At 46.8% G+C, this 27,903-nt stretch overlaps 1 protein-coding gene across 2 annotated transcripts in view; it reads left to right on the top strand.

Moving 5' to 3' along the window:
* The first annotated feature begins 2,182 nt into the window (after positions 1-2,182).
* The window catches only part of BRD7 (bromodomain containing 7), an 80,064-nt gene continuing 54,343 nt past the window's right edge, over positions 2,183-27,903 (top strand). The window contains exons 1-4 of one of the 2 annotated variants that reach the window (XM_073576177.1): positions 2,183-2,453; positions 6,887-7,089; positions 12,865-12,994; positions 14,538-14,592. In XM_073576177.1, coding sequence (XP_073432278.1) covers positions 2,246-2,453; positions 6,887-7,089; positions 12,865-12,994; positions 14,538-14,592 — 596 coding nt within the window. In that variant the 5' untranslated portion in view covers positions 2,183-2,245. The remainder of the gene's footprint in view (positions 2,454-6,886; positions 7,090-12,864; positions 12,995-14,537; positions 14,593-27,903) is intronic. The other variant, XM_073576176.1, reaches the window with a different exon arrangement.

The raw sequence follows: 27,903 nt of genomic DNA, 5'->3' as shown, positions 1-27,903 counted from the left end.
AGCTGTAGTACTCCTTGTGGTCGGCAGGGGGAGCGCTCAGGTCACTAAGCTGCAGTACTCCTTGTGGTCGGCAGGCGGAGCGCTCAGGTCACTAAGCTGTAATACTCCTTGTGGTCGGCAGGGGGAGCGCTCGGGTCACTAAGCTGCAGTACTCCTTGTGGTCGGCAGGAGGAGCGCTCAGGTCACTAAGCTGCGCTCAGGTCACTAAGCTGCAGTACTCCTTGTGGTCGGCAGGGGGACCGCTCAGGTCACTAAGCTGCGCTCAGGTCACTAAGCTGCAGTACTCCTTGTGGTCGGCAGGGGGAGCGCTCAGGTCACTAAGCTGTAGTACTCCTTGTAGTCGGCAGGGGGACCGCTCAGGTCACTAAGCTGCGCTCAGGTCACTAAGCTGCGCTCAGGTCACTATGCTGTAGTACTCCTTGTGGTCGGCAGGGGGAGCGCTCAGGTCACTAAGCTGTAGTACTCCTTGTAGTCGGCAGGGGGAGCGCTCAGGTCACTAAGCTGCACTCAGGTCACTATGCTGCAGTACTCCTTGTGGTTGGCAGGGGGAGCACTCAGGTCACTAAGCTGTAGTACTCCTTGTGGTCGGCAGGCGGAGCGCTCAGGTCACTAAGCTGCGCTCAGGTCACTAAGCTGCAGTACTCCTTGTGGTTGGCAGGGGGAGCACTCAGGTCACTAAGCTGTAGTACTCCTTGTGGTTGGCAGGGGGAGCACTCAGGTCACTAAGCTGCAGTACTCCTTGTGGTTGGCAGGGGAAGCGCTCAGGTCACTAAACTGTAGTACTCCTTGTGGTCGGCAGGGGGAGCACTCAGGTCACTAAGCTGTAGTACTCCTTGTGGTCGGCAGGCGGAGCGCTCAGGTCACTAAGCTGCGCTCAGGTCACTAAGCTGCAGTACTCCTTGTGGTTGGCAGGGGGAGCACTCAGGTCACTAAGCTGTAGTACTCCTTGTGGTCGGCAGGCGGAGCGCTCAGGTCACTAAGCTGTAGTACTCCTTGTGGTCGGCAGGGGGAGCGCTCAGGTCACTAAGCTGCAGTACTCCTTGTGGTTGGCAGGGGGAGCACTCAGGTCACTAAGCTGCAGTACTCCTTGTGGTTGGCAGGGGGAGCACTCAGGTCACTAAGCTGCAGTACTCCTTGTGGTTGGCAGGGGAAGCGCTCAGGTCACTAAGCTGTAGTACTCCTTGTGGTCGGCAGGGGGAGCACTCAGGTCACTAAGCTGCAGTACTCCTTGTGGTTGGCAGGGGGAGCACTCAGGTCACTAAGCTGCAGTACTCCTTGTGGTTGGCAGGGGAAGCGCTCAGGTCACTAAACTGTAGTACTCCTTGTGGTCGGCAGGCGGAGCGCTCAGGTCACTAAGCTGCGCTCAGGTCACTAAGCTGCAGTACTCCTTGTGGTTGGCAGGGGGAGCACTCAGGTCACTAAGCTGTAGTACTCCTTGTGGTCGGCAGGCGGAGCGCTCAGGTCACTAAGCTGTAGTACTCCTTGTGGTCGGCAGGGGGAGCGCTCAGGTCACTAAGCTGCAGTACTCCTTGTGGTCGGCAGGGGGAGCGCTCAGGTCACTAAGCTGTAGTACTCCTTGTGGTCGGCAGGGGGAGCGCTCAGGTCACTAAGCTGCTTATAGTCGGCAGGGGGAGCTCTCGGGTCACTAAGCTGCAGTACTCCTTGCTGTCAGCAGGGGGTGCGGGCACGTGTGACTGAGCTGCAGTACTCCTTGTTGTTGGCAGGGGGAGCGCTTGTGTCATTAAGCTGCAGTACTCCTTGTTGTCGCCAGGGGGAGAGCTCGTGTTACTGAGCTGCAGTACTCCTTGTTGTCGGCAGGGGGAGAGCTCGTGTCACTGAGCTGCAGTACTCCTTGTTATCGGCAGGGGGAGAGCTCTTGTCACTGAGCTGCAGTACTCCTTGTTGTCGGCAGGGGGAGCGCTTGTCATTAAGCTGCAGTACTCCTTGTTGTCGGCAGGGGGAGAGCACGTGTCACTGAGATGCAGTACTCCTTGTTGTCGGCAGGAGGAGAGCTCTTGTCACTGAGCTGCAGTACTCCTTGTTGTCGGCAGGGGGAGCGCTTGTCATTAAGCTGCAGTACTCCTTGTTGTCGGCAGGGGGAGAGCTCGTGTCACTGAGCTGCAATACTGCTTGTTGTCTGCAGGGGGAGCGCTCGTGTCACTAAGCTGCAGTACTCTTTGCTGTCGGCAGGGGGAGCGCTTAGCATTCCACACTTATTCTGCAGTTGACTTTTGTTCCGGCATCAATGAACGTCTCTATGGTTTCCTCCGCCGAACCGAAACTAAATCAAGCAAAACAAAAAGAGTTGTCAGTGCGGCGGCGTGACGTCATCACCGGGATACGGAGGAAGATCTTGAAGGGGGGGGCGGCGGCGGCGGGAGAAGAGATGGGCAAGAAGCATAAGAAACACAAAGGCGAGAAGCACGAGGGGAAGGCGGAGAGAGCGGAGAGCCGTGAGTGCGGGGCGGACTACAACTCCCAGCATCTGGGGATCAGCGGGGGAGTCCTAGGAGACGTGTCTGGTTGTGTGCAGCCGGTGGCGGAGGGCAGCCATTCACCCCAGCATGTGGGGGAGCCCCCCTGTTAGCCGTGTGGGGGGGGAGCCCCCCTGTTAGCCTTGTGTGGGGGGTGGGGAGCCCCCCTGTTAGCCTTGTGTGGGGGGTGGGGAGCCCCCCTGTTAGCCGTGTGTCTGTGGGGGGGGGAGCCCCCCTGTTAGCCGTGTGTCTGTGGGGGGGGAGCCCCCCTGTTAGCCGTGTGTCTGTGGGGGGGGAGCCCCCCTGTTAGCCGTGTGTCTGTGGGGGGGGAGCCCCCCTGTTAGCCGTGTGTCTGTGGGGGGGGGAGCCCCCCTGTTAGCCGTGTGTCTGTGGGGGGGGAGCCCCCCTGTTAGCCGTGTGTCTGTGGGTGGGAGCCCTCCTGTTAGCCGTGTGGGGGGGAGCCCCCCTGTTAGCCGTGTGTCTGTGGGGGAGCCCCCCTGTTAGCCGTGTGTCTGTGGGGGAGCCCCCCTGTTAGCCGTGTGTGTGTGGGGGAGCCCCCCTGTTAGCCGTGTGTGTGTGGGGGAGCCCCCCTGTTAGCCGTGTGTGTGTGGGGGAGCCCCCCTGTTAGCCGTGTGTGTGTGGGGGAGCCCCCCTGTTAGCCGTGTGTGTGTGGGGGAGCCCCCCTGTTAGCCGTGTGTGTGTGGGGGAGCCCCCCTGTTAGCCGTGTGTGTGTGGGGGAGCCCCCCTGTTAGCCGTGTGTGTGTGGGGGAGCCCCCCTGTTAGCCGTGTGTGTGTGGGGGAGCCCCCCTGTTAGCCGTGTGTGTGTGGGGGAGCCCCCCTGTTAGCCGTGTGTGTGTGGGGGAGCCCCCCTGTTAGCCGTGTGTGTGTGGGGGAGCCCCCCTGTTAGCCGTGTGTGTGTGGGGGAGCCCCCCTGTTAGCCGTGTGTGTGTGGGGGAGCCCCCCTGTTAGCCGTGTGTGTGTGGGGGAGCCCCCCTGTTAGCCGTGTGGGGGGGGGAGCCCCCCTGTTAGCCGTGTGGGGGGGGGAGCCCCCCTGTTAGCCGTGTGTCTGTGGGGGGGGGGAGCCCCCCTGTTAGCCGTGTCTGTGGGTGGGAGCCCTCCTGTTAGCCGTGTGGGGGGGAGCCCCCCTGTTAGCCGTGTGTCTGTGGGTGGGAGCCCTCCTGTTAGCCGTGTGGGGGGGAGCCCCCCTGTTAGCCGTGTGTCTGTGGGGGAGCCCCCCTGTTAGCCGTGTGTCTGTGGGGGAGCCCCCCTGTTAGCCGTGTGTCTGTGGGGGAGCCCCCCTGTTAGCCGTGTGTCTGTGGGGGAGCCCCCCTGTTAGCCGTGTGTCTGTGGGGGAGCCCCCCTGTTAGCCGTGTGTGTGTGTGGGGGAGCCCCCCTGTTAGCCGTGTGTGTGTGTGGGGGAGCCCCCCTGTTAGCCGTGTGTGTGTGGGGGAGCCCCCCTGTTAGCCGTGTGTGTGTGGGGGAGCCCCCCTGTTAGCCGTGTGTGTGTGGGGGAGCCCCCCTGTTAGCCGTGTGTGTGTGGGGGAGCCCCCCTGTGAGCCGTGTGTCTGTGGGGGGCCCCTCTGTGAGCCGTGTGGGGGAGCCCCTCCATCAGTGCTATTTTCCCTACGATGCCTCTTGTCTGATGTGTTTTAGGATTTCTAAGTCTTAAATACTTTTCAGATATCAGTAAAAGTAACTTTTTAGGGTCTGTTTCCTCTTTGGTTATTAGGCCCCATGTCCGTTTCTGAGAACTGATGCTTGCTTCCTTTGATAATGTCTCTATATATAAAGTGCAGCAATTTGATGAGTACAGACCTCGGTGGCGCCCCCGGTGGCACAGGACGTGTAGGAACTCTGTGAACTCTTTTATAGCATAGAATTGCGTTGGAGTCCTTACTGAACATTGTAGTCAGCCAGGACTCAAAAAATCAACTGAATTCCGACCCTCCGCTTTTTCAGGAACCCCGACTGAACATATGTTATTATTCTCGGTCATCAGCCTTGTTGGGAAGGACACCGATGTTCTGACGACCTGTCTGAAATCTTTGTCGGAATTTGGTCGTCAACATAACTCACGGTTTCTTCCAACTTGCTGACTGTGGCTTATTTTCTGCATGTCCTCTCTGATTAGACTAATGTTCTCCCTAAGCCCTCCGTGTTTGTGGAGAATTTCTACTGAGAGGCAAACACTGCTTCTGATTGGTGGTAAAATCATCCTCGCCGGCCAGAGCCGTGGTTCCTACACTGTCAAATGACAGTGTGAGCGCTCAGCTGGCTGATGGGACTGCTGCTCCCATCAGCCTATGCCTGCTGCCGCTAATAACAGTGAGAGCAGGAGCAACTGATGGCAGTATTCATCAGCCTGTGCTGTAAATAAATAAATAAAAAAAAGAAAAGAAAAAATGGCGTGGGTTCCCCTGTATTTTTTGGAGAACCAGCCAGGCAAAACTGACAGCTGGGGGGCTGCAACCATCAGCTTCAGCAAGGCTGGTTATCAAGAGTAGAGGGGTCCCCACTCCATTTTTTTTTATTATTATTTACAGCGTGGGACAGAAGGATGGGCAGGTGAGGGATATTGTTGTTTTTCGTTTTCTATTTATTACAGAAGACAAGGGATTCAATGGAATGGGCATTAGGTGAGTATAACTGTATTTGTTATTTTTAAACAAAAGTAGAAAAGTGTGTTTTGTATTATTTCAAATATTCAAATAAAAGACTTTAGGCTGAGTGCAGACGGAGTTTTGAGCCCTGCGGATTTTTCCGTGCAGAATGGAAGAAAACCGCAGGTCAGATGACCTGCATTTTTCCTGCGGATTTCTTCCATTTTTCATGCGGTTTTTGTGCGGTTTTCCCCCTGCGGATTTGGTGACAGGGGGGATGGAAAACCGCACAAAAGAAGTAACATGCTGCGGATTTTGTACCGCGGGAAAACCGTTCGGAAAAATCCGCAGCGTCTGCACAGCATTTTTTTTTTTTTACATTGATTTTAAGGCTACTGTACATCATAATGCAGAAATGCAACGTTTCTGCGCGGTAAAATCCGCTGCGGAACCGCTGCAAATCTGCATCGTGTGCACACAGCCTTATTCTGGCTGTGTCTTTATTTACCATAAAATTTTATATAGACGCCACTCTATTACTAATCCATGGGCTTGATGTCACCGGATAATACAAAGGTGACATCAACCCCACAAATATGAACCTCACTTGCCACCACTACAGAGCAAGTGGGAAGAGCCGGGCAAAGTGCCAGAATTGGTGCATCTAATAATGCTTCTTTTTTGGGCGGCTGCGGGCTGCTATTATTAGGCTGCGGGAGAGCAATATCCATGACCCCTTACCTGACTGAGAACACCAGCCCCCAGCTGTCTGCTTTATCTTCACTGGTTGTCAAAAATGGGAGGGCCCCACAACATTTTTTTTTTTTTTTAATTTAGTTAAGTACCGTAATTTTAAAAATCGGAGTGGGGACCCCTCTATTCTTGATAACCAGCCTTGCTAAAGCTGAGGGTTGCAGCCCCCTGCTGTGAGTTTTGCCTGGCTGGTTATCAGAAATACAGGAGAACCCACGCCAGGTTTTTGTTTTTTTTTAAATTATTTACATGGGCTGATTAGTACTCCCATCAGCCGCTCCGGCTATCAATATTATTAGCACCAGCAGGTGTTGGCTGAGGGGAGCAGTAGTCCCATCAGCCTGACACCAGTGACCGGAAGTAAACCTTTTACCTCCGATCACAGCTGCAGGCTCACACTGTCATTTGACAGCATGAGAACTGCGGCTGTCAGAAGTGGTGTTTGCCGTGCTGTCATGCACTTAACAGCGTGGCAAACACTAGATGTTTGGGCTCCCATTCAAGTGAATGGGGTTCTGGTACCCAAATATATATATATATATATATATATATATATATATATATATATATATTTATTTTTTTTTAACTGTTCAGCCAGACCTGAACATCAAGGGGTCCGTCCATCTCTAAAACACAACTTTTATTCTGCTCTGAATGGATTACATGTGATGTTGCTTCATCACTTGGCAGCCACAGACTACATTTTTTACATATTTCTCTGGTCTGCGCCTCCGCTGTTGCCGTCAGTGTTTTTCACAGATGGATGAATAAATTACAAGGCTTCCCTTATCCTTTGCAATGTTCAGCACACAATGTCCTAATTTGTTAGCAGTGAATATAATTGTACAAAAAAAAAAAAAGTGGGCGATCTCCCATACGTGGACCCTTTTTGTGACCAAGAGAGACCCTAGACAGCCGTGTAGTACAAGCTCCGGTGCTTCTTTGCAGACACTTCATCATGGCTGTTATGAATAGGAGCACAGAACCATTTTGGGTATAACGGTGGAGATTTCTTACTGCTACATATCATTTTCATTCTCCTTTTGGTGTAATTTTCAGAATACGTGGAAAAACCTTTAAAGCTGGTCTTGAAAGTGGGCACTGGGGAGGTGAAGGAGCTTTCCACAGCCCGAGCTGCCACCCTTCCACAAGGCTTCCATGAAGACAAGTCTGACCATGAAAAGCATAAGGATAAGAAGAAGAAGAAAAAAAAGAAAAACGAGAAAGTAGCCGCTCCTGGAGAGGAGAAGAAGAAGAAAAAGGTGGGTGACGTTCTATTGGATCATTGTAAAACCAAATCTTGTGCTATGGAGCATTGAAGGATCCGCTAATAACTGAAGTCTTCGCAATATGACGACCAATCGCTAGTGATGAGTGAGCGTGCTGGGATAAGGTGTTATCGGAGCATGGGGACTCGAACATAATTTTCGAGCACGCCCAGGACACTCGTTTATCACCTGAGCATGGCGGATGACACCTTACCTGAGCATGTTCACTCATCACTACTTACCAGATGTTCTGATCTGCAATCATACAGGAAAATCGCAGCAGCAAGAACTGCTGCAGACTGTGTCACGGATTTCTGCCTCGTGTTTAACCTTGTAGGCCGTGGATTGCAATCCAGCAGCATTGGTCAATACTCGCTGTAGATATTCTCTACATTGTGAGGATAAGATTTTGCTGGTAAAATCTGCACAATGCTGCCATTGTAACGCTCGGGAAATCCTGGCATCTAAGCTAAGTGTGCATACTGTAAGGCAGGGGCGCAGGAACCGCAGCCTGGGGGCACGTGGTGGTATGCCATTCTGTATGACCACCAACCATATGGACGGAAAAATGCTGGTCTAACAGGTTAACTAAATGTGGGTACGGAAAGTATTCAGACCCCTTTACATTTTTTACTCTGTTTCATTGCAGCCATTTGGTAAATTCAAAAAAGTTCATTTTTTTCCTCTTTAATGTACACTTTGCACCCCATGTTGACTGAAAAAAAACAAATGTAGATATTTTTGCAAATAATTAAAAAAGAAAAGTTGAAATCTCACATGGTCATAAGTATTCAGACCCTTTGCTCAGTATTAAGTAGAAGCACCTTTTGCGCTAATACAGCCATGAGTCTTCTTGGGAATGATGCCACAAGTTTTTCACCCCTGGATTTGGGAATCCTCTGCCATTCTTCCTTGCAGATCCTCTCCAGTTCCATCAGGTTGGATGCTGAACGTTGGTGGACAGCCATTTTCAAGTCTCCCAGAGATGCTCAATTGGGTTTAGGTCAGGGCTCTGGCTGGGCCAGTCAAAAATGGTCACAGAGTTGTTCTGAAGCCACTCCTTTGTTATTTTAGCTGTGTGCTTAGGGTCATTGTCTTGTTGGAAGGTGAACGTTCAGCCAAGTCTGAGGTCCAGAGCAAAGAGGTTTTCATCCAGGATATCTCTGTACTTGGCCGCATTCATATTTCCTTCAATTAAAACCAGTCGTCCTGTCCCTGCAGCTGAAAAACACCCCCCATAGCATGATGCTGCCACCACCATGTTTCACTGTTGGGATTGTATTGGGCAGGTGATGAGTAGTGCCTGGTTTTCTCCACACACAATGCTTAGAACTTTTTGGTGATAATTCTATCTTCATCTCGTCAGACCAGAGAATCTTACTTCTCATAGTCTGGGAGTCCTTTATGTGCTTTTAGCAAACTCTATGCGGGCTATCATATGTCTGACACCGACTGGTGGAGGACCGCAGTTATAGTTGACTTTGTTGAACTTTCTCCCATCTCCCTACTGCATCTGTGGAGCTCAGCCACAGTGATCTTGGGGTTCTTCTTTACCACTCTCACCAAGGATTTTCTCCCACGATTGCTCAGTTTGGCTGGACGACCAGGTCTAGGAAGACTTCTGGTGGTCCCAAACTTCTTCCATTTAAGGATTATGGAGACCACTGTGCTCTTAGGAGCCTTGAGTACTGCAGAAATTCTTTTGTAACCTTGGCCAGATCTGTGCTTTGCCACAATTCTGTCTCTGAGCTCCTTGGCCAGTTCCTTTGACCTTATGATTCTCATTTGGTCTGACATGCACTGTGAGGTCTTGTATAGACAGGTGTGTGCCTTTCCAAATCAAGTCCTATCAGTTTAATTAAACACAGCTGAACTCCAGTGAAGGAGTAGAACCATCTCAAGAAGGATCACAAGAAAAGGGACAGCATGTGACGTTAATATGAGTGTCTGAGCAAAGGGTCTGAATACTTATGACCATGTGAGATTTCATTTTCTCGTTCGCCTTATTGGGGGACACAGAGACCATGGGTGTATGCTGCTGCCACTAGGAGGCTGACACTATGCACAAAAAAAGGTTAGCTCCTCCTCCGCAGTGTACACCCCACCGACCGGCAGGGAATTCCTCAGACAGACAATGCCACAGCGGTGGCATATGTCAACCGCCAAGGAGGGACACGGAGTGTCTCAGCCCTGGCAGAAGTGTCCAAGATCCTTCGGTGGGCAGAGATTTCGGTACCGACAATCTCTGCGGTACACATTCCCGGCGTAGACAACGGGGCCGCCGATCTTCTCAGCCGCGAGGGTCTCGCGGCAGGAGAGTGGTCCCTACATCCGGAGGTATTTCTTCAGCTCTGCCGTCGTTGGGGAACCCCGGACGTAGATCTGCTAGCTTCTCGCCTCAACAGGAAAGTCCCACAGTTTGTATCCAGGGCTCGAGATCCCCTCGCAGTGGGCGCTGACGCTCTGGCCGTTCCTTGGTCGCAGTTTGAGCTCCTCTATCTGTTTCCTCCCCTACCTCTTCTTCCCAAGCTGTTGAAGAAGATCAAAGCAGAAGGAATTCCAGTCATTCTCATCGCCCCGAATTGGCCCAGAAGGTCTTGGTTCGCGGACATTGTCAACCTTCTCGCGGATGCCCCCTGGAAGCTTCCAGACAGGCAGATCTGTCTCAAGGCCCGATTTGCCACCCCAATTCTCGGCCGCTCAATTTAACGGCATGGCTGTTGAGACCGAGGTTTTGAAACGAGCAGGATTCTCCGGTCGAGTAATTCATACCATGATCCGAGCCAGGAAGCCATCATCTTCCAAAATTTACTACCGTACTTGGAAGGCCTATTTCACTTGGTGTGAGGCCAATAACATCGCGCCCATGTGCTTTTCGCTCCCTTCCGTTCTGGCGTTTCTTCAGGCAGGGCTGGATGCAGGGCTTGCTCTCATTTCCTTGAAGGGTCAAGTTTCGGCGCTGTCCATTTTGTTTCAGAAGACGTTGGCCTCCCGCCCTCAGGTCAAAACCTTTCTTCAGGGCGTGGCTCACAAGGCTCCTCGTATCGAGCGACCGTGGATCCATGGGATCTTAATCTGGTTCTTGAGGTTCTGCAAGGTTCTCCTTTTGAACCTCTCAGGGATGTTTCACTTTCTCTCCTTTCTTGGAAGGTAGCTTTTCTGGTGGCCATCACTTCCATCCGGCGCGTGTCAGAATTGGCGGCTCTTTCTTGCCGCTCTCCTTTCTTGGTACTTCACCAGGACAAGGTAGTTCTGCGGCCTCCGCCCTCTTTTCTTCCGCAGGTGGTGTCCTCCTTTCACCTCAATGAGGATATTGTTCTGCCGTCCTTCTGTCCGAGTCCAACTCACCCTCGGGAGCGGTCCCTGAACAAGCTGGATCTGGTCAGGGCGATGAGAGTCTGTCTAGGACGACTTCCTTGCGAAAGACAAACTCTCTTTTCGTCATTCCAGACGGGGCGCGGAAAGGTTACCCGGCTTCCAAAGCTACTATTGCTCGCTGGATCAGATCGGCAATTTTGGAGGCCTACCGGGTTAAGCATCGAGTGGCCCCTCCGGGGATCAGAGCGCACTCTACCCGGGCAGTGGGTGCTTCCTGGGCGGTACACCACAGAGCCTCCGCGCTGCAGCTTTGCAAAGCTGCAACCTGGTCTTCGGTTCACACGTTTGTGAAATTCTGCAAGGTCCACACCTACGCTTCGGCGGACACCAGCCTAGTTAGAAGGATCTTGCAGGCAGCGGTGGTGAGTCCACTGGCCTGATGGAAGTTTGTTTCCCACCCCAGGGACTGCTTTGGGACGTCCCATGGTCACTGTGTCCCCCAATTAGGCGAACGAGAAAACAGGATTTTTGGGTTGCTTACCGTAAAATCTGTTTCTCGGAGCCTTCATTGGGGGACACAGCACCCTCCCATGTTCTACAACTCCTGTTCTTACTTTGGTTGATTGGTTACAGTTGAGTTGTTTGTTCTGTTTTCAATCTATTCTGTTACTTCTCCTACTGCTTTCTCACTAACTGAGGAATTCTCTGCTGGTCGGTGGGGTGTACACTGCGGGGGAGGAGCTAACCTTTTTTTGTGCATAGTGTCAGCCTCCTAGTGGCAGCAGCATACACCCATGGTCTCTGTGTCCCCCAATGAAGGCTCCGAGAAACAGATTTTACGGTAAGCAACCCAAAAATCCTGTTTTTTTTTTTTTCTTTAATAAATTTGCAAAATTTCTACATTTGTTTTTTTCTGTCAAGATGGAGTGCAGAGTGCGCATTAATGAGAAGAAAATGAAGTTTTTTGAATATACAAAATGGCTGTAATGAAACAAAGAGTGAAACATTTAAAGGGGTCTGAATACTTTCTGTACCCACTGTATGTGGGCAGCCTCACACAGAAGAGGAGTGGCAGCAGCCGAGGAGCCCCTGCTGGCAAGTAGTAATGGTGCCCTGTGCAGACATCTCTGGATGCCTCCTACATCAGGGGTCTCGACACCCGTTGAGTTCCAGAAAGTAGGATGTGAATTGGACAGGTGGTCTTCATGTCTGTGGCTCCACTGGAGTTTATGGAAGTTTTGAATCCTTTAACCAAAAAGCATGTGTGGTAGAGATCCATGGGAACACTCGACTTCTTCCTCCAGGACCTATTCACACAGATTTTTTGGAAGGATTTAGAGGTTGGTTTTGCTGCAAATGCATATAAAGAATTTACTTTAAATGCTATTTAGGCTTCCTATTAGTTTTACTGAGAAATGTTCAAAGTTTCTAAATCCTCGTCACAAAGCAGTGTTAACGCATCATTAGAGTGGAGGGAAGAGTCCTGGAAGTAGGTACAAATTCTGTCAGACATTTATAGTATTCCACTAATGTCACAGGATATAATACCCCTTTAGTTTTTAGAGCGTTCCCTGTGCAGTATGACCATGTGCCCCTGAGACCAAAAAATTGGGCAGGATCAATTGCGTAAATGCTTCAGATTATACACAAATGCCACCATTTGCTTTCCAAATATTAACATCTACGGGAGCCCCGACAATGGGTTTTTTTTTTTTGTTTTTTTTTCTCTTTACACCACCCTAGGTCCAGTAAGTTTAACTTGTAAGATAGTGGACAAACCCTGTAAATTGTTCACTACTGGTGTTTGCTCCCACATAGGAAATATTTAGCAGCTTATCCACAGTTTTTTGGGATCTGCTTGTCATTGCGTCAGCATAATGCCTCTGGCAGAACTCTATCATGGTACCCTCATTCTCCCGGCCGGTGTAGGAGACACCTTTCTGGTTTTAGACTAGGTTCCAGCAACGAATCATTGTGACTTGTAGTGTGTCTCTGGTGTCCAGATAATGTCTGACCTCCGGAGACCTAATTCATGGTGAATTGGGAGAGCGAACATTCACCGGCTGTAGAAGCCAATATTTGCTCAATGGATAATTCCGCCACAAGAAATCTGAGGTTGTCTCAAACATGGTGGTAACTGCACAGACAGACGGATGTAAAAACTCCTCTACATAAAGTGTGCTCCAGTATTGACCTGCTATACGGGACGTAATTTTTGGCTGGTATTTTTGGATTCCTTAGTGAAAATCTGAAGCAAACGTGAAGCTTGTGAATTACGCAGACAACAGAGATGGGTCGGTATGGACGCCTGCCTGCTGGTCTCCATGCTTGTCTATGTGGCGCATTTTTAGGCGATAACCGCTCAGTGATAACACGTTCTTCCGTGTGCGCAAGTTAGAACATTTACTTACTGCTAAATACAGGGTCTTTGGGGGGTTTTCATATTTTCAGGACGATAAAAAGAAAAAGGATAAAACCTCCCATGAAAGTGACAAGAATAAGGATCGCACCCTTCATTCACCACTTGGAGCTGATGTACCAGCCGTAGCTGTTCCAGAATCCTCCTTGGCAAAACCAGAAGGTAAGAAAACCCTCTCAGACTACCCCCTCCCCCCTAATTATCGCAGGATCTGTTTTGCCGTAGTGCTGATTGCTTTCTTGGATGGTTATTAGGGTATCCAACAATGCTGCATCTATTATGTTAGGCCAGGTTCATACTGCGTTAAGGCAGCCCAGCCCGTTCAACGCATAGCTTTGACGGGCTGCGTTAACACTATAGCATAACTTGATCGTGTTATGCTATACCGCTAGCGCAGATGCTTCATCTGCGCTAGCGGTGACAGAGCCTCAGACGCTGCAGCCCGCGTCCGAGGCTCCGTCACAGAATGATGGCTCATCGCTAGCCCATGCCGATTATGGCATGCGTTAGCGATGTGCCTGATAATAGGGGATAATGGCAGCGTTAGAAATGTCCTTCCACAAATAACACCATTGCCAACAACTGTGAAATCCACCAATATTTCCCCAATAAAAGCAGCTCTCATAACTATTTTTTTCTGCTTAAAAGGGTGGACCGAAACTAATATTGATTTTCATCCTAAATGTTAGTAGTTTTTCTAATATGGTTTAATCAAAAAGTCCCTACCTTTCCCTCCCTAATCTAAATGCTTTATTTTTTTTTTTTTTTCCAATTTCTGTTTTGATGACTTTTCGTTCAAGAATCTACCAAAAGGGGACGTCATCGGGGAGCAGTGTCTTGCCGTCACTGCCACAGCCTCTGTCCCCATTCTGAAGCAAAGCGTCATCAGTGACGTCTGGGGGCGGCTAGTCCCTGCTCTACTGAGCATGCATTGGTTGTCAATTCCGACCTGTGCTCTGTACGAGCTCCCTTCTTATTGTGCAATATTCTTCTCAGCGCACAGTGACAGTGCTCTCCCTCGCCGACTCTAACTATAAGTGATGAGTCAGCAGCAGAGTGCACTGTCAGTGCGCATTGTAAGGAGATGGTCTCTGTTCTCCAGGATATCGCCTTGCAGTGCCCACTGACGGTGCACTTTGGTGAAAATTATAATTAGGTAAAAAAGTACAATAAAGCAGTTGGAATAGAGATAAAAATGTGGGGACTTTTTAATCAACCTATGTTAGAAAAACTGTTCTTATTAAAATAAACAGACATTTTAGTTTGAAAATCAATATTGGTTTTGGACAAACCCATAGCCATCCATGCGGTAAAAGAACCAGAATGGTAACGTTTCTACCACCTCTCGGATCTCAGCAGCATATACCACAGGTAAGCCTCCGATGTCTTTAATAAACACCACTGGGTTCTACTCACTCTGTATGAACCAGTGTCCATGTATATTATTTACAGCCCCTTGATTTTTTTTTTTTTGTTTTTATTTGTGTAATGCTTCATTTCTTCTATGGTGGATGTGCAATAGAATTCTTCATTTGTTGACTCCGTCCCATATATCATAGGTCTGATTGCAGGGGGTGAGTGCACTGTACCTGTATATTGCTGGCGTATATGTATAGTATATTCCACTTCTCAAATATAAATTAAAAACATGATGATCGTGAGGCTCGCTTTATCAAGATATATTCTGCTCTTATATTACATACAGAAGACCAAACTCCACTGCAGGAAGCATTGAATCAGCTGGTGAGGCAGCTACAAAGGTGAGATTACCCTGCATATATTGTATTTTGATGTAACCCTGTCTCATGTACAGCACCATGGAATTAATGATGCTATATAAATGAATAATAAAATGTACGCCACAAGTAGCGGGGGTCTGCCATCCTCCCAGACAAAACACATGCTTACAGGGAACGCAGGTTGTGATCCCCAGTAGGGAGACATATTGCCTGTAAAACACTACAGAATATGTTGGTGCAATATAATCAAAGTACCGTATTTTTCTGACTATAAGACACCCCTTTTAACTAGATAGCGTGTTACTAAAATGTCTGTGTCTTATAGTCCACAGTCAGTGCCGGACCACCCAGCTGCTTCCCTAAATCATAGGGTAGAGCATTCCTATGCACTGGGATAGTGGAGCGGCTGCATGGTTCTCTCTGTCTGTGTAGTTGGTGCAGCTCCTGGAGCAGGTTACATGAAGCTGACGTCCTCATGAGGGTTACTACAATGAATCTCTGCTGCACAGGATGCAGAAGAATAACTGTCACACTTGGATAAGAAGCTACTTGGCAGGAGAGTCTTGGCCTCCCAAAAAAAGCCATTTCCACTTGTGCCTCTGTGCAGCATATGGGCTACAGATGTGATGCCGCTCTGGTTGGCCCACGTGTCTGTGTGGTCAGGAGTGTAACACAGGACAGCGTAATATAAAGTCTACAATCAGTAGCCTTTATAGTGTGGAGATTAAAATGCCGTCTGCTACATTATTTATAAGGAGTGTAAATTGCATAAATGAGAGCCATTACACGTGTAAGATGCCATTCACACAGCTGATTCCACAACATAGACTTCTGCTGTTTATGAACTGTGGTACAATACAACCAAGGTAAACGGTACTGGGGCCTTAGCTCACAGTTGGACAGTATATAAGGCCCTTTATTGTTTTTGTGCAGCCCCCCCATACACTTCTACCACTTCAGAATCGATCATTATCCCCCTTTTCTACCCTAGAGCACCAAACACAGACCACCAAGATCTTTACATCACACGGGTAATTTTAATATTAATATTTTTTTCCTATTTTCTGTTGTCCAGTGTGCATCTTATAGTCCGAAAAATACAGTATATAAAATGTAATGGTTTTATATATCAAAACATGAAAAACATCTGGTCCTTCAAAGATCTTAAATTGGGTAAATAAAACCTCAGATGAACAATACATGAGAAATTACCCCCTGTCCTTATTTACCAAAGACGAGGCGAATATGCAAAAAAAAAGTACACATAATGACTCAATAGCTTGCTGCGCCTCTCTACCCCGCCCCTTTAGCAGCAATGTTAATCATTTTCTGTACTTACAGGGGGGAGAAAAAAAACTGTACTGACATTAAACCATATGATCGCAAATACTGTATTTTTCGCTTTATAAGACGCACCTGATTATAAGACGCACCCCCAAATTTGGTGAAGAAAAAGAGAAAAAAATTTTTTTTTATGTTAAATAGAGGTGTGTCTTATAATGCCAGTGTCCGTCTTACAAATCATATATATGTCCCTCATCCTGGTATCTATATAACCCCCATCCTGGCACATGGCCCCCTTGTGCTGGCACATAGCCCCCCATCCTATCCCCCAGTCACTATATGCCCCCCTGCTGGCACTCACATGGCCCCCCTCTATATGCCTCCCTGCTGGTACACACACGGCCCCCCGTCCCTATATTTCCCCTGCTGGCACACATTGTCCCCCTGTCCCTATATTCTCCCCTGCTGGCATTCACACAGCCCCCCCGTCCCTATGTTCCCCCCTGCTGGCACACATTGTCACCCCGGTCCTGTAATCCCCCCTGCTGGCACACATTGTCACCCCGGTCCTATAATCCCCCCCTGCTGGCACACATTGTCACCCCGGTCCTATAATCCCCCCCTGCTGGCACAAATTGTCCCCCCCAGTCCTATAATCCCCCCCTGCTGGCACACATTGTCCCCCCCAGTCCTATAATCCCCCCCTGCTGGCACACATTGTCCCCCCCAGTCCTATAATCCCCCCCCTGCTGGCACACATTGTCCCCCCCAGTCCTATAATCCCCCCCTGCTGGCACACATTGTCCCCCCCAGTCCTATAATCCCCCCCTGCTGGCACACATTGTCCCCCCAGTCCTATAATCCCCCCCTGCTGGCACACATTGTCCCCCCCCTCCATATATTCCCCCCCTGCTGGCACACATTGTCCCCCCCCCTCCATATATTCCCCCCTGCTGGCACACATTGTCCCCTCCTCCATATATTCCCCCCCTGCTGGCACATATTGCCCCCTCCCATCCCTTTATTCCCCCCTGCTGGCACACATAGCCCATTGTTCATATATTCCCCCCTGATGGCACACATTGTCCCCCCATCCCTATATTTCCCCCTGCTGTCACACATGGCCCCTGTCCCTATATTTCCACCCTGCTGGCAAGCACATGCTAAAATAATAAACAGTTAACTCACCTACTGATGATGGCTCCTGCTCCCAGCTCCCCTGTGGCTTACCTGTGTCTGTGCTGAGTCATCCTCCTCCTGCAGGACACACGCAGCTGCTGCTCATTCAAGCAGCTCATTGTAGCTACAGGACCTTCCATGATGTAACCAATAGGAGCTGCTCAGCTGCGGTCATGTGACTTGCAGTGCACACTGGGAGTCATGTGACCGCAGGTCCTATGGTCACATCATGCAAAGTCCTGAAGCGATGAGCTTTCTGAATGAGCTGCTGCTGCTGCTCACCCTGCCTGCAGGAGGAGGATGACAGCAGACTAGACACAGGAAAGCCACGGGGGAGCTGGGAGCAGGAGCGATCATCACTAGGTAAGTGTCTATAGTGACTGGGGGTGAGTGCAGGCACATGTAATATGCACCGCGGCACTGTTTCAGCACCGAGGTGATGGACAGCGGGTGCAGTGAATATTACATGAGCCTAATGAGCGGGAGCACAGGATCTCCCTCTGTCTCTGCAGCCCCATCCAGCCCCCTGACTCCATGCCAGAGCCGCCCCCCCCCCACTCTATAGCACAGCAGCACACAGATTCGCTTTATAAGACGCACCCCCCACTTTCCCCCAAAATTTGGGGGAACAAAAGTGCGTCTTATAAAGCGAAAAATATGGTAATTCTTTCTTTGAAGTAAAACTTTGTTTAAAAACGGGCAAATGTTTTACCTCACAAAAAAAAAACAGTTGTGATCCCCTGCTGTCATATGTCTGTATATTCTCTTTTTTGCTTTCCCCCCCGCCCCGGAGATGTGGTATGATCAGACCAAGTTCCTGTATGGTCAGACACGACCATTACACAGTACAGAGCAGGGGCACATTTATAAGATTATCTCAGCACAGGAACATTTTATTTAAACACATCCAATTGTGGAAGTTATTATTATTCCAAGATCTATTGATTAAAATCAACTTTTGTTCGTGGGAAAAATAAACCCTTTAAAAGTTTTTTTCATGACATATTGTACTTTGTTAGCAGTAAATTTAAGTCATTGTTTTGCTTTTTTTTTTTACTTAATCAAAATAAATTGCTGAAAAATAGGCAACTTACCAACTTCGCTTTTATCTTTAACCCCTCCCTGAGCCTGTTTTCACCCTCCTGACCAGGCCAAATTTTACAGTTCTGACCAGTGTCACTTTGAGTGAGGTAATAACTCAAACGCTTCAACGGATCCCAGTAATCACGAGACTTGCTCATAACATGTTGTATTTCATGTTAGTGGTAACATTTGTTTGATATGACTTGGATTTACTTGTGAAAATATCGGAAATTTAGCAAAAATGTGAGAAATTTTTCAATTTTCAAACTTTTAATTTTTATGATATTAAATCAGAGCGTGGTCAGACAAAATCGTTAATTACATTTACCATATGTGTACTTCAGCATTAAGTTTTATCATTTAGTTTGTTAGAAACTTAGAAGGGTTAAAAGTTGGTCCGCAATATGTGGTCGAAAACTCCTTTTGAGGCACAGTGCAAAGCTCAGAAGGGAAGAGGAGTTCAGATTTTGCTGGAATGGTTGGAGTGTGCCATGTTAAACTGAGAGAGCCCCTGAGGTTCCAGAACAGCAGAACCCAACCCCCATATACATCTCTGAATGACTTCGAGGGGAGCAGTGACCATATTGACACCACAGGTGGGTCACAACATTTTATATCATTATGTGTCTCTAGGTTGCGTCATGCGGACAGGTTTAAAAAGGAGCCCTGACTGGTTCTATAACCGCTCTGGATCGATGCGGCAGGATATCAGCTGTACTCTACAGCCGACACCTGGGCGGCAGGATATCAGCTGTACTCTACAGCCGACACCTGCGGCGGCAGGATATTAGCTGTACTCTACAGCCGACACCTGCGGCGGCAGGATATCAGCTGTACTCTACAGCCGACACCTGCGGCGGCAGGATATCAGCTGTACTCTACAGCCGACACCTGCGACGGCAGGATATCAGCTGTACTCTACAGCCGACACCTGCGGCATTTTTACTTATCAGGGCACAAAACACTGGTTCCTCGGCACAATAAAATAAGAGATAAGGCCCCTTAATGACTGCTGTTAAATGGTGATTTGGGGGTTGAAAGGGGGTTAAGTTCATTGAGGTTTGTGTACATTCGTACATGCGCCGCTCGCTTAAGACACTGCCACAACATTGGCGTTAGCAGTGTCTGGGCCGTTGCCACACCTTCATTGTTCTCTTTCTCAGCTATTCTGATGTAGATTTGCTGCTGTGCTTGGAATCGCTGTCCGGTAGCATGACCCTGTTTCGGCCACACTTTAGCTTTTGGATTGATGACCTCAACATTTGACTTTATGTAAAGATTAGGGATGAGTGAGCACTATCATGCCCGGATGCTCGTTGCTCGAATCGAGCTATTCCCAATACTCACATTCTCGTTTCGAGTAACAAGTATAATGGGAGTCAATGGGAAATCCGTGCATTTTTTTTGTCAGACCCTACAAGGAGGTCTGGGGAACAGTGAAAATGTTCAAATGGATGGGAAAAGTGCTGTGTGGAAGGAGAACAGCATGAGGAAGACCCCTGGAACCATCTCTGACTCTTAGATCACTGCTGAGAGCAATGGTGTCACACTTTTACTCCACTTGTTTAACTTGTTAGTGGTAAATTTAGGTCAATATTTTTTGTTTATTTGTGAAAAAAATCTGAAATTTGGCAAAAATTTTGAAAATTTCTCAATTTTCAAATTTTGAATTTTTATTCTGTTAAACCAGAGAGTTATGTGACACAAAATAGTTACTAAATAACATTTCCCACATGTCTACTTTACATCAGCACAATTTTGGAAACAAAATTTTTTTTTGTTAGGAAGTTATAAGGGTTAAAAGTTGACCAGTGATTTCTCATTTTGGAAACAAAAATTACTAAACCATTTTTGTTATTTTTGGGACCACCTCACATTTGAAGTCACTTTGAGGGGTCTATATGGCAGAAAATACCCAAAAGTGACAACATTCTAAAAACTGCACCCCTCAAGCTACTCAAAACTACATTCAATAAGATTATTAACCCTTCAGGTGCTTCACAGCAGCTAAGGCAATGTGGAAGGAAAAAATGGACGTTTTAATTTTTCCAACAAAAATTTTCTTTTATCATTAATTTTTTTTCATTTTCACATGGGCAACAGGATAAAATGGATCCTAAAATTTGTTGGACAATTTCTCCTGAGTACACCGATACCTCATATGTGGTCATAAACCACTGTTTGGGCGCACGGCAGGGCTCGGAAGGGAAGGAGCGCCATTTGACTTTTTGAATGGAAAATATGCTGGAATATTTAGCGGTTGCCATGTCGCGTTTGGAGAGCCCCTGTGTGCCTAAACATTGGAGCTCCCCCACAAGTGACCCCATTTTGGAAACTAGACCGCCCCAAGGAACTTATCTAGATGCATAGTGATCACTTTGAACCCCCAGGTGCTTCACAAATTGATCCGTAAAAAAAAAGTACTTTTTTTTCACACAAATTTTCTTTTAGCCTCAGTTTTTCCATTTTCACATGGGTAGCAGGATAAAATGGATCCTAAAATTTGTGAGGCAATGTTTCCTGAGTACACCGATACCTCGTATGTCATCATAAACCACTGTTTGGGCGCACGGCAGGGTTCGGAAGGAAAGGAGCGCCGTTTGACTTTTTGAATGGAAAATTAGCTCCAATCGTTATCGGATGCCATGTCACGTTTGGAGAGCCCCTGTGTGCCTAAACAGTGAAAACCCCCCCACAAGTGACCCCATTTTGGAAACTAGACCCCTTAAGGAACTTATCTAGATGTGTAGGGAGCACTTTGAACCTCCAAGTGCTTCACAAAAGTTTATAACGCAGAGCAGTGAAAATAAAAAAATCATTTTTTTTCCTCAAAAATGATTTTTTTAGCACACTATTTTTTATTTTCACAAGGGTAACAGGAGAATTTGGACCACAAAAGTTGTCCAGTTTGTCCTGAGTACGCTGGTACCCTATATGTGGGGAGGAACCACTGTTTGGGCGCACGGCAGGGCTCAGAAGGGAAGGAGCGCCATTTGACTTTTTGAAAGGAAAATTAGCTCCAGTCGTTAGCGGACACCATGTCATGTTTGGAGAGCCCCTGTGTGCCTAAACATTGGAGCTCGCCCACAAATTACACCATTTTGGAAACTAGACCCCCTAAGGAACTTATCTAGATGTGTAGTGAGCACTTTGAACCCCCAGGTGCTTCACAGAAGTTAATAAAGCAGAGCCGTGAAAATTTAAAAAAAAAAAAAAATAAATAAAAATTTTCCTCAATTATTTTTTTAGTCCACAATTTTTTATTTTCACAAGGGTAACAGGATAAATTGGACCCCTAATATTGTTGTCCAGTTTGTCCTGAGTACGCTGGTACCCAATATGTGGGGGGGACCACTGTTTGGGCACACGTCGGGGCTCGGAAGGTAAGTAGTGACATTTTGAAATGCTGACTTAGATGGAATAGTCTGTGAGCGTCATGTTGCCTTTGCAGAGCCCCTGATGTGGCTAAACTGTGGAAACCCCCCACAAGTGACCCCATTTTGGAAACTAGACTCCCAAAGGATCTTATCTAGATGTGTGGGGAGCACCTTGAACCCCCAAGTGCTTCACAGAAGTTTATAACGCAGAGCCGTGAAAATAAAAAATCATTTTTTTCCTCCAAAAAATGATTTTTAGCCCACAATTTTTTTTTCCATAAGGGTAACAGGATAAATTGGACCCCAAAAGTTGTTAAGTTTGTCCTGAGCATGCTGGTACCCCATATATGGGGTGAACCACTGTTTGGGCAAACGTCGGGGCTTGGAAGGGAAGTAGTGAGGTGTTGAAATGCCGACTTGATGGAATGGTCTGTGGGCGTCATGTTTCTTTTGCAGAGCCCCTGATGTGACTCAACTGTGGAAACCCCCACAAGTGACCCCATTTTGGAAAATAGACCCCCAAAGGAACTTATCTAGATGTATGGTGAGCACTTTGAACCCCTAAGTGCTTCACAGAAGTTTATAACGCAAAGCTGTGAAAATAAAAAATCTTTTTTTTTCTTCAAAAAATGATTTTTTAGCTCGCAATTTTTTTTATTTTCACAAGGGTAAGAGGAGAAATTAGACCCCAAAAGTTGTTGTCCAATTTGTCCTGAGTACGGTGATACCCCATATGTGGGGGAGAACCATTGTCTGGGCACACGTCAGGGCTCGAAATGGAAGTAGTGACATTTTGAAATGCAGACTTTGATGGAATGGTCTGCGGTCGTTGTTACGTTTACAGAGCCCCTGATGTGCCTGAACAGTAGAAACCCCTCACAAGTGACCCCATTTTGGAAACTAGACCTTCCAAGGAACTTACCTAGATGTCTGGTGAGCACTTTGAACCCCCAAGTGCTTCACAGAAGTTTATAACGCAGAGCCGTGAAAATAAAAAAACATTTTTTTTCCACAACAATAATTTTTTAGCCCCCAATTTTTTATTTTCCCAAGGGTAACAGGAGAAATTAGACACCCAAAGTTGTTGTGCAATTTGTCCTGAGTATGCTGATACCCCATATGTTGGGGAAAACCACTGTTTGGGCATACATCGGGGCTTGGAAGGGAGGGAGCACAGTTTGACTTTTTGAACGCAAAATTGGCTGGAATCAATGGTGGCACCATGTCGCGTTTGGAGACCCACTGATGTGCCTAAACAGTGGAAACCCCTCAATTCTAATCCCAACACACCCCTAACCCTAATCCCAACCCTAACTATAACCCTAACCACAAGCCTAACCCTAATCTTAACCATAATTCCAACTCTAACCCTAATTGTAACCCTTATTCCAACCCTAACCCTAATTCCAACCCTAACCCTAGCCCTAACCCTAATGAAAAAATAAAAATATTTTATTTATTTTATTATATGTGCCTACCTATGGGGGGTGATAGAGGGGGGTTTTATTTACTTTTCATTTCATTTTGATCACTGTGAGCGTGATCAAAATGAATGAACCGAATCTGCAGCCGGCAGATTCGGACGGGCGCACTGCGCATGCGTCCGCCATTTTCCAAGATGGCGGCGCCCATGATCCGGGACTGCGAGACACCGGGAGCGAAAGCGGCACTCTGTAGGCACCAGGGGGTGGGAGGGGGGGTGATCGGACTGCGGAGGGAGGCGGGGGGAGCTGATGATGACAGTGGTGGCACATCACCCCCGCCAGCCGGTGTGGGGGGGTCACATTACTGTTTCCAGCCATGACCGATGCTACTGCAGCATCGGCTATGGCTGGATTGTAATATTTCATCAATTTTCATTGATGAAATATTACTATCGCTCTGATTGGCTGTTAAAAGTGAATCAGAGCGATCGTAGCCACGTGGGGGCGAAGCCACGCCCCCTGTGGTGAAGAACAAAGCCCCCTGTATCTGCGGGTCGGGTGACCTTTTAGTTACCCCGGTCACCCGACCCACGGGGGCTTTAAAGTCATGACTAGAGTTGAGCGACTTTGGTCGGATCGGGTTTCATGAAACAAAAATTGAGTCGGATGAAACTGGTCCGACTAGGGCAAAAAAAAGTCGGAGTTTCGTCCGAAACCCGACCCCATCCACTCAATACCGACTTTTATTCCCCATTGACTTGCATTGGGGTTGGGTTTCGGACGAAACTCCGACTTTTTTTTTGCCCTAGTCGGACCAGTTTCATCCGACTCAAATTTTGTTTCATGAAACCCGATCCGACCAAAGTCGCTCAACTCTAGTCATTACTCCACATAGGCGTCACTGGTTAGATTGGCACAGGTTTTCATGACGCCTATGTGGCGTCCAGGGCTGTGGAGTCGGTAAGCCAAACCTGCGACTCCGATTCCTCAATTTCCTTTACACCGACTCCAACTCCCGACTCCACGACTCCGACTCCCACATATGTATATTGCTTATATTTAAGTGAAAAATTTATTGTAGTACAATGTGAACATCAGACATTTAATCATTTCTATGATCCAATAATCAAGATATTTAGATAGAACATAATATCTATTTATTGGAATACAACTTTAGAACACAAAAAACTGTAATAAATTGTAAATATGTAATACACTGTATACATGTACATGTATACAGTACAGACCAAAGTTTGGACACACCTTCTCATTCAAAGAGTTTTCTTTATTTTCATGACTATGAAAATTGTAGATTCATTCTGAGTGAAGGCATCAAAACAAAGAATTAACACATGTGGAATTATATAATTTAAAGTGTGAAACAACTGAAAATATGTCTTATATTCTAGATTCTTCAAAGTAGCCACCTTTTGCTTTGATTACTGCTTTGCACACTCTTGGCATTCTCTTGATGAGTTTCAAGTGGTAGTCACCAGAAATGGTCTTCCAACAGTCTTGAAGGAGTTCCCAGAGATGCTTAGCACTTGTTGGCCCGTTTGCCTTCACTCTGCGGTCCAGCTCACCCCAAACCATCTCGATTGGGTTCAGGTCTGGTGACTGTGGAGGCCAGGTCATCTGGTGTAGCACCCCATCACTGTCCTCCTTGGTCAAATAGCCCTTACACAGCCTGGAGGTGTGTTTGAGGCCATTGTCCTGTTGAAAAATAAATGATGGTCCAACTAAACACAAACCGGATGGAATAGCATGCCGCTGCAAGATGCTGTGGTAGCCATGCTGGTTCTGTATGCCTTCAATTTTGAATAAATCCCCAACAGTGTCACCAGCAAAGCACCCCCACACCATCACACCTCCTCCTCCATGCTTCACGGTGGGAACCAGGCATGTAGAGTCCATCCATTCACCTTTTCTGCGTCGCACAAAGACATGGTGGTTGGAACCAAAGATCTCAAATTTGGACTCATCAGACCAAAGCACAGATTTCCACTGGTCTAATGTCCATTCCTTGTGTTCTCTAGCCCAAACAAGTCTCTTCTGCTTGTTGCCTGTCCTTAGCAGTGGTTTCCTAGCAGCTATTTTACCATGAAGGCCTGCTGCACAAAGTCTCCTCTTAACAGTTGTTGTAGAGATGTGTCTGCTGCTAGAACTCTGTGTGGGATTGACCTGGTCTCTATTCTGAGCTGCTGTTAACCTGTGATTTCTGAGGCTGGTGACTAGGATGAACTTATCCTCCGCAGCAGAGGTGACTCTTGGTCTTCCTTTCCTGGGGCGGTCCTCATGTGAGCCAGTTTCTTTGTAGCGCTTGATGGGTTTTGCCAATGCACTTGGGGAAGCTTTCAAAGTTTTCCCAATTTTTCGGACTGACTAACCTTCATTTCTTAACCCCTTCACTACCAAGGGTGGTTTGCACGTTAACTCCCGGGCCAATTTTTACAATTCTGACCACTGTCCCTTTATGAGGTAATAACTCTGAAACGCTTGCATGGATCCCGGTGAGTCTGACATTGTTTTCTCGTGACATATTGTACTTCATGTTAGTGGTAAAATTTCATTCAAATAACTTGCGTTTATTTGTGAGAAAAATGGAAATTTGGCAAAAATTTTGTAAAAAATTTCGCAATTTTCCAACTTTGAATTTTTATGCCCTTAAATCACAGAGATACGGCACACAAAAAAATTGATAACTAACATTTCCCACATGTTTACTTTACATCAGCACAATTTTGGAACCAAAATTTTTTTTTGTTAGGAAGTTATAAGGGTTAAAAGTTGACCAGCGATTTCTCATTTTTACAACACCATTTTATTTTTAGGACCACATCACATTTGAAGCCACTTTGAGGGGTCTATATGATAGAAAATACCCAAAAGTGACACCATTCTAAAAACTGCACCCCTTAAAGTGCTCAAAACCACATTCAAGAAGTTTATTAACCCTTTAGGTGCGTCACAGGAATTTTTTTGAATATTTAAAAAAAAAATGAACATCTAACTTTTTTTCACAAAAAAAATACTTCAGGTTCAATTTTTTTTACCAAGGGTAACAGGAGAAATTGGACTGGAAAAGTTATTGTGCAATTTGTCCTGAGTACGCTGATACCTGGTATGTGTGGGGGAACGACTGTTTCGGCGCATGGCAGAGCTCAGAATGGAAGGAGCGCCGTTTGACTTTTTCAATGCAAAATTGGCTGGAATTCAGATCGGATGCCATGTCATGTTTGGAGAGTCCCTGATGTACCTAAACAGTGGAAACCCCCTACAAGTGACCCCATTTTGGAAACTAGACCCCCCCCAAGGAACTTATCTAGATATGTGGTGAGAACTTTGAACCCACAAGGGCTTTACAGAAGTTTATAACGTACAGCGGTACAATTAAAAAATCATATTTTTTCCACAAAAATGATCTTTTCACCCCAATTTTTATTTTCCCAAGGGTAACAGGACCCTAAAAGTTATTGTGCAATTTGTCCTGAGTACGCTGATACCCCACATGTGGGGGTAAACCATTATTTGGGCGCATGGCAGAGCTCGGAAGGGAAGCAGCGCCATTTGACGTTTTTGGCTGGAATTGAGATCGGACATCATGTCGCGATTGGAAAACCCCTGATGTACCAAAACAGTGGAAACCCCCCACAAATGACACCATTTTGGAAACTAGACCCCCTAAGGAACTTATCTAGATGTGTGGTGAGAACTTTGAACCCCCAAGTGCTTCACAGAAGTTTATAACGCCCAGGCGTGAAAATAAAAAAATATTTTTTTTCCACAAAAATGATATTTTTGCCCCCAAATTTTTATTTTCCTAAGGGCAACAGGAGAAATAGGACCCCAAAAGTTGTTTTGCAAATTGTCCTGAGTAGGCTGATACCCCACATGAGGGGGTAAAACACTGTTTGGGTGCATGGCAGAGCTTGGAAGAAGGGAAGGAGCACCATTTGACTTTTTCAACGCAGAATTGGCTGGAATTGAGATCAGACGCCATGTTGCGTTTAGAGAGCACCTGATGTGCGCAAATAGTGGAAACCCCCAATTCTAACCCTAGCCCTAACCCTAATGGGAAAATGGAAATAAATACATTTTTTTAATTTTATTATTTTTCCCTAACTAAGGGGGTGATAACGGGGGGGTTTGATTTACTATTTATGGCGGTTTTTGTTTGGCGGCTGTCGCACGCTAAAAGACGCTTTTTATTGTAAAAATAGCTTTTGTATCACCACATATTGAGAGCTATAATTTTTCCATATTTTGACCCACCGAGTCATGTGAGGTCTTATTTTTTGCGGGACGAGTTGACGCTTTTATTGGTATCCTGTTCGGGCATGTGACATTTTTTGATCACTTTTTATTTCGTTTTTTGGGACGCAGAATTTACAAAAACCAGCGTTTCATGAATTTCTTTTGGGTGGTGCGTTTACGCCGTTCCGGGTGCGGTAAAATTTATAAGGCAGTTTTATTCTTCGGGTCAGTACTGTTACAGCGATACCTCATTTAGGTCGTTTTTTTTTATGTTTTGGCGCTTTTATGCAATGAAAACAATTTTATATAAAAAATAATTATTTTTGCATCACTTTATTCTGCGAGCTATAACTTTTTTATTTTTTTTGCTGATGATGCTGTGTGGCAGCTCGTTTTTTGCGGGACAAGATGACGTTTTCAGTGGTACCATGGATATTTATATGCGTCTTTTTGATCGCGCGTTATTGCACTTTTTGTTCGGCGGTATGATAATAAATCATTATTTTTTGCTTCGTTTTTTTTTTATTTTTTAAGGGGTTCGCTTAAGGGGTTAACTATCAGGACAGTTTTATAGGGCGGGTCGTTACGGACGCGGCGATACCAAATATGTGTACTTTTATTGTGTTTTTTTTTTTTTTTTAATTTCCAAAAAATGAATTTATTGGGATATAATATATATATATATATATATATATATATATATATATATATATATATATATATATATATAT

The sequence above is a fragment of the Dendrobates tinctorius genome, unplaced genomic scaffold (assembly GCF_039654945.1).
Source record: "Dendrobates tinctorius isolate UK_male_01 unplaced genomic scaffold, ASM3965494v1 ptg000047l, whole genome shotgun sequence".
NCBI classification, from domain to species: domain Eukaryota; kingdom Metazoa; phylum Chordata; class Amphibia; order Anura; family Dendrobatidae; genus Dendrobates; species Dendrobates tinctorius.
This window is presented reverse-complemented; position numbering and strand designations above follow the sequence as displayed.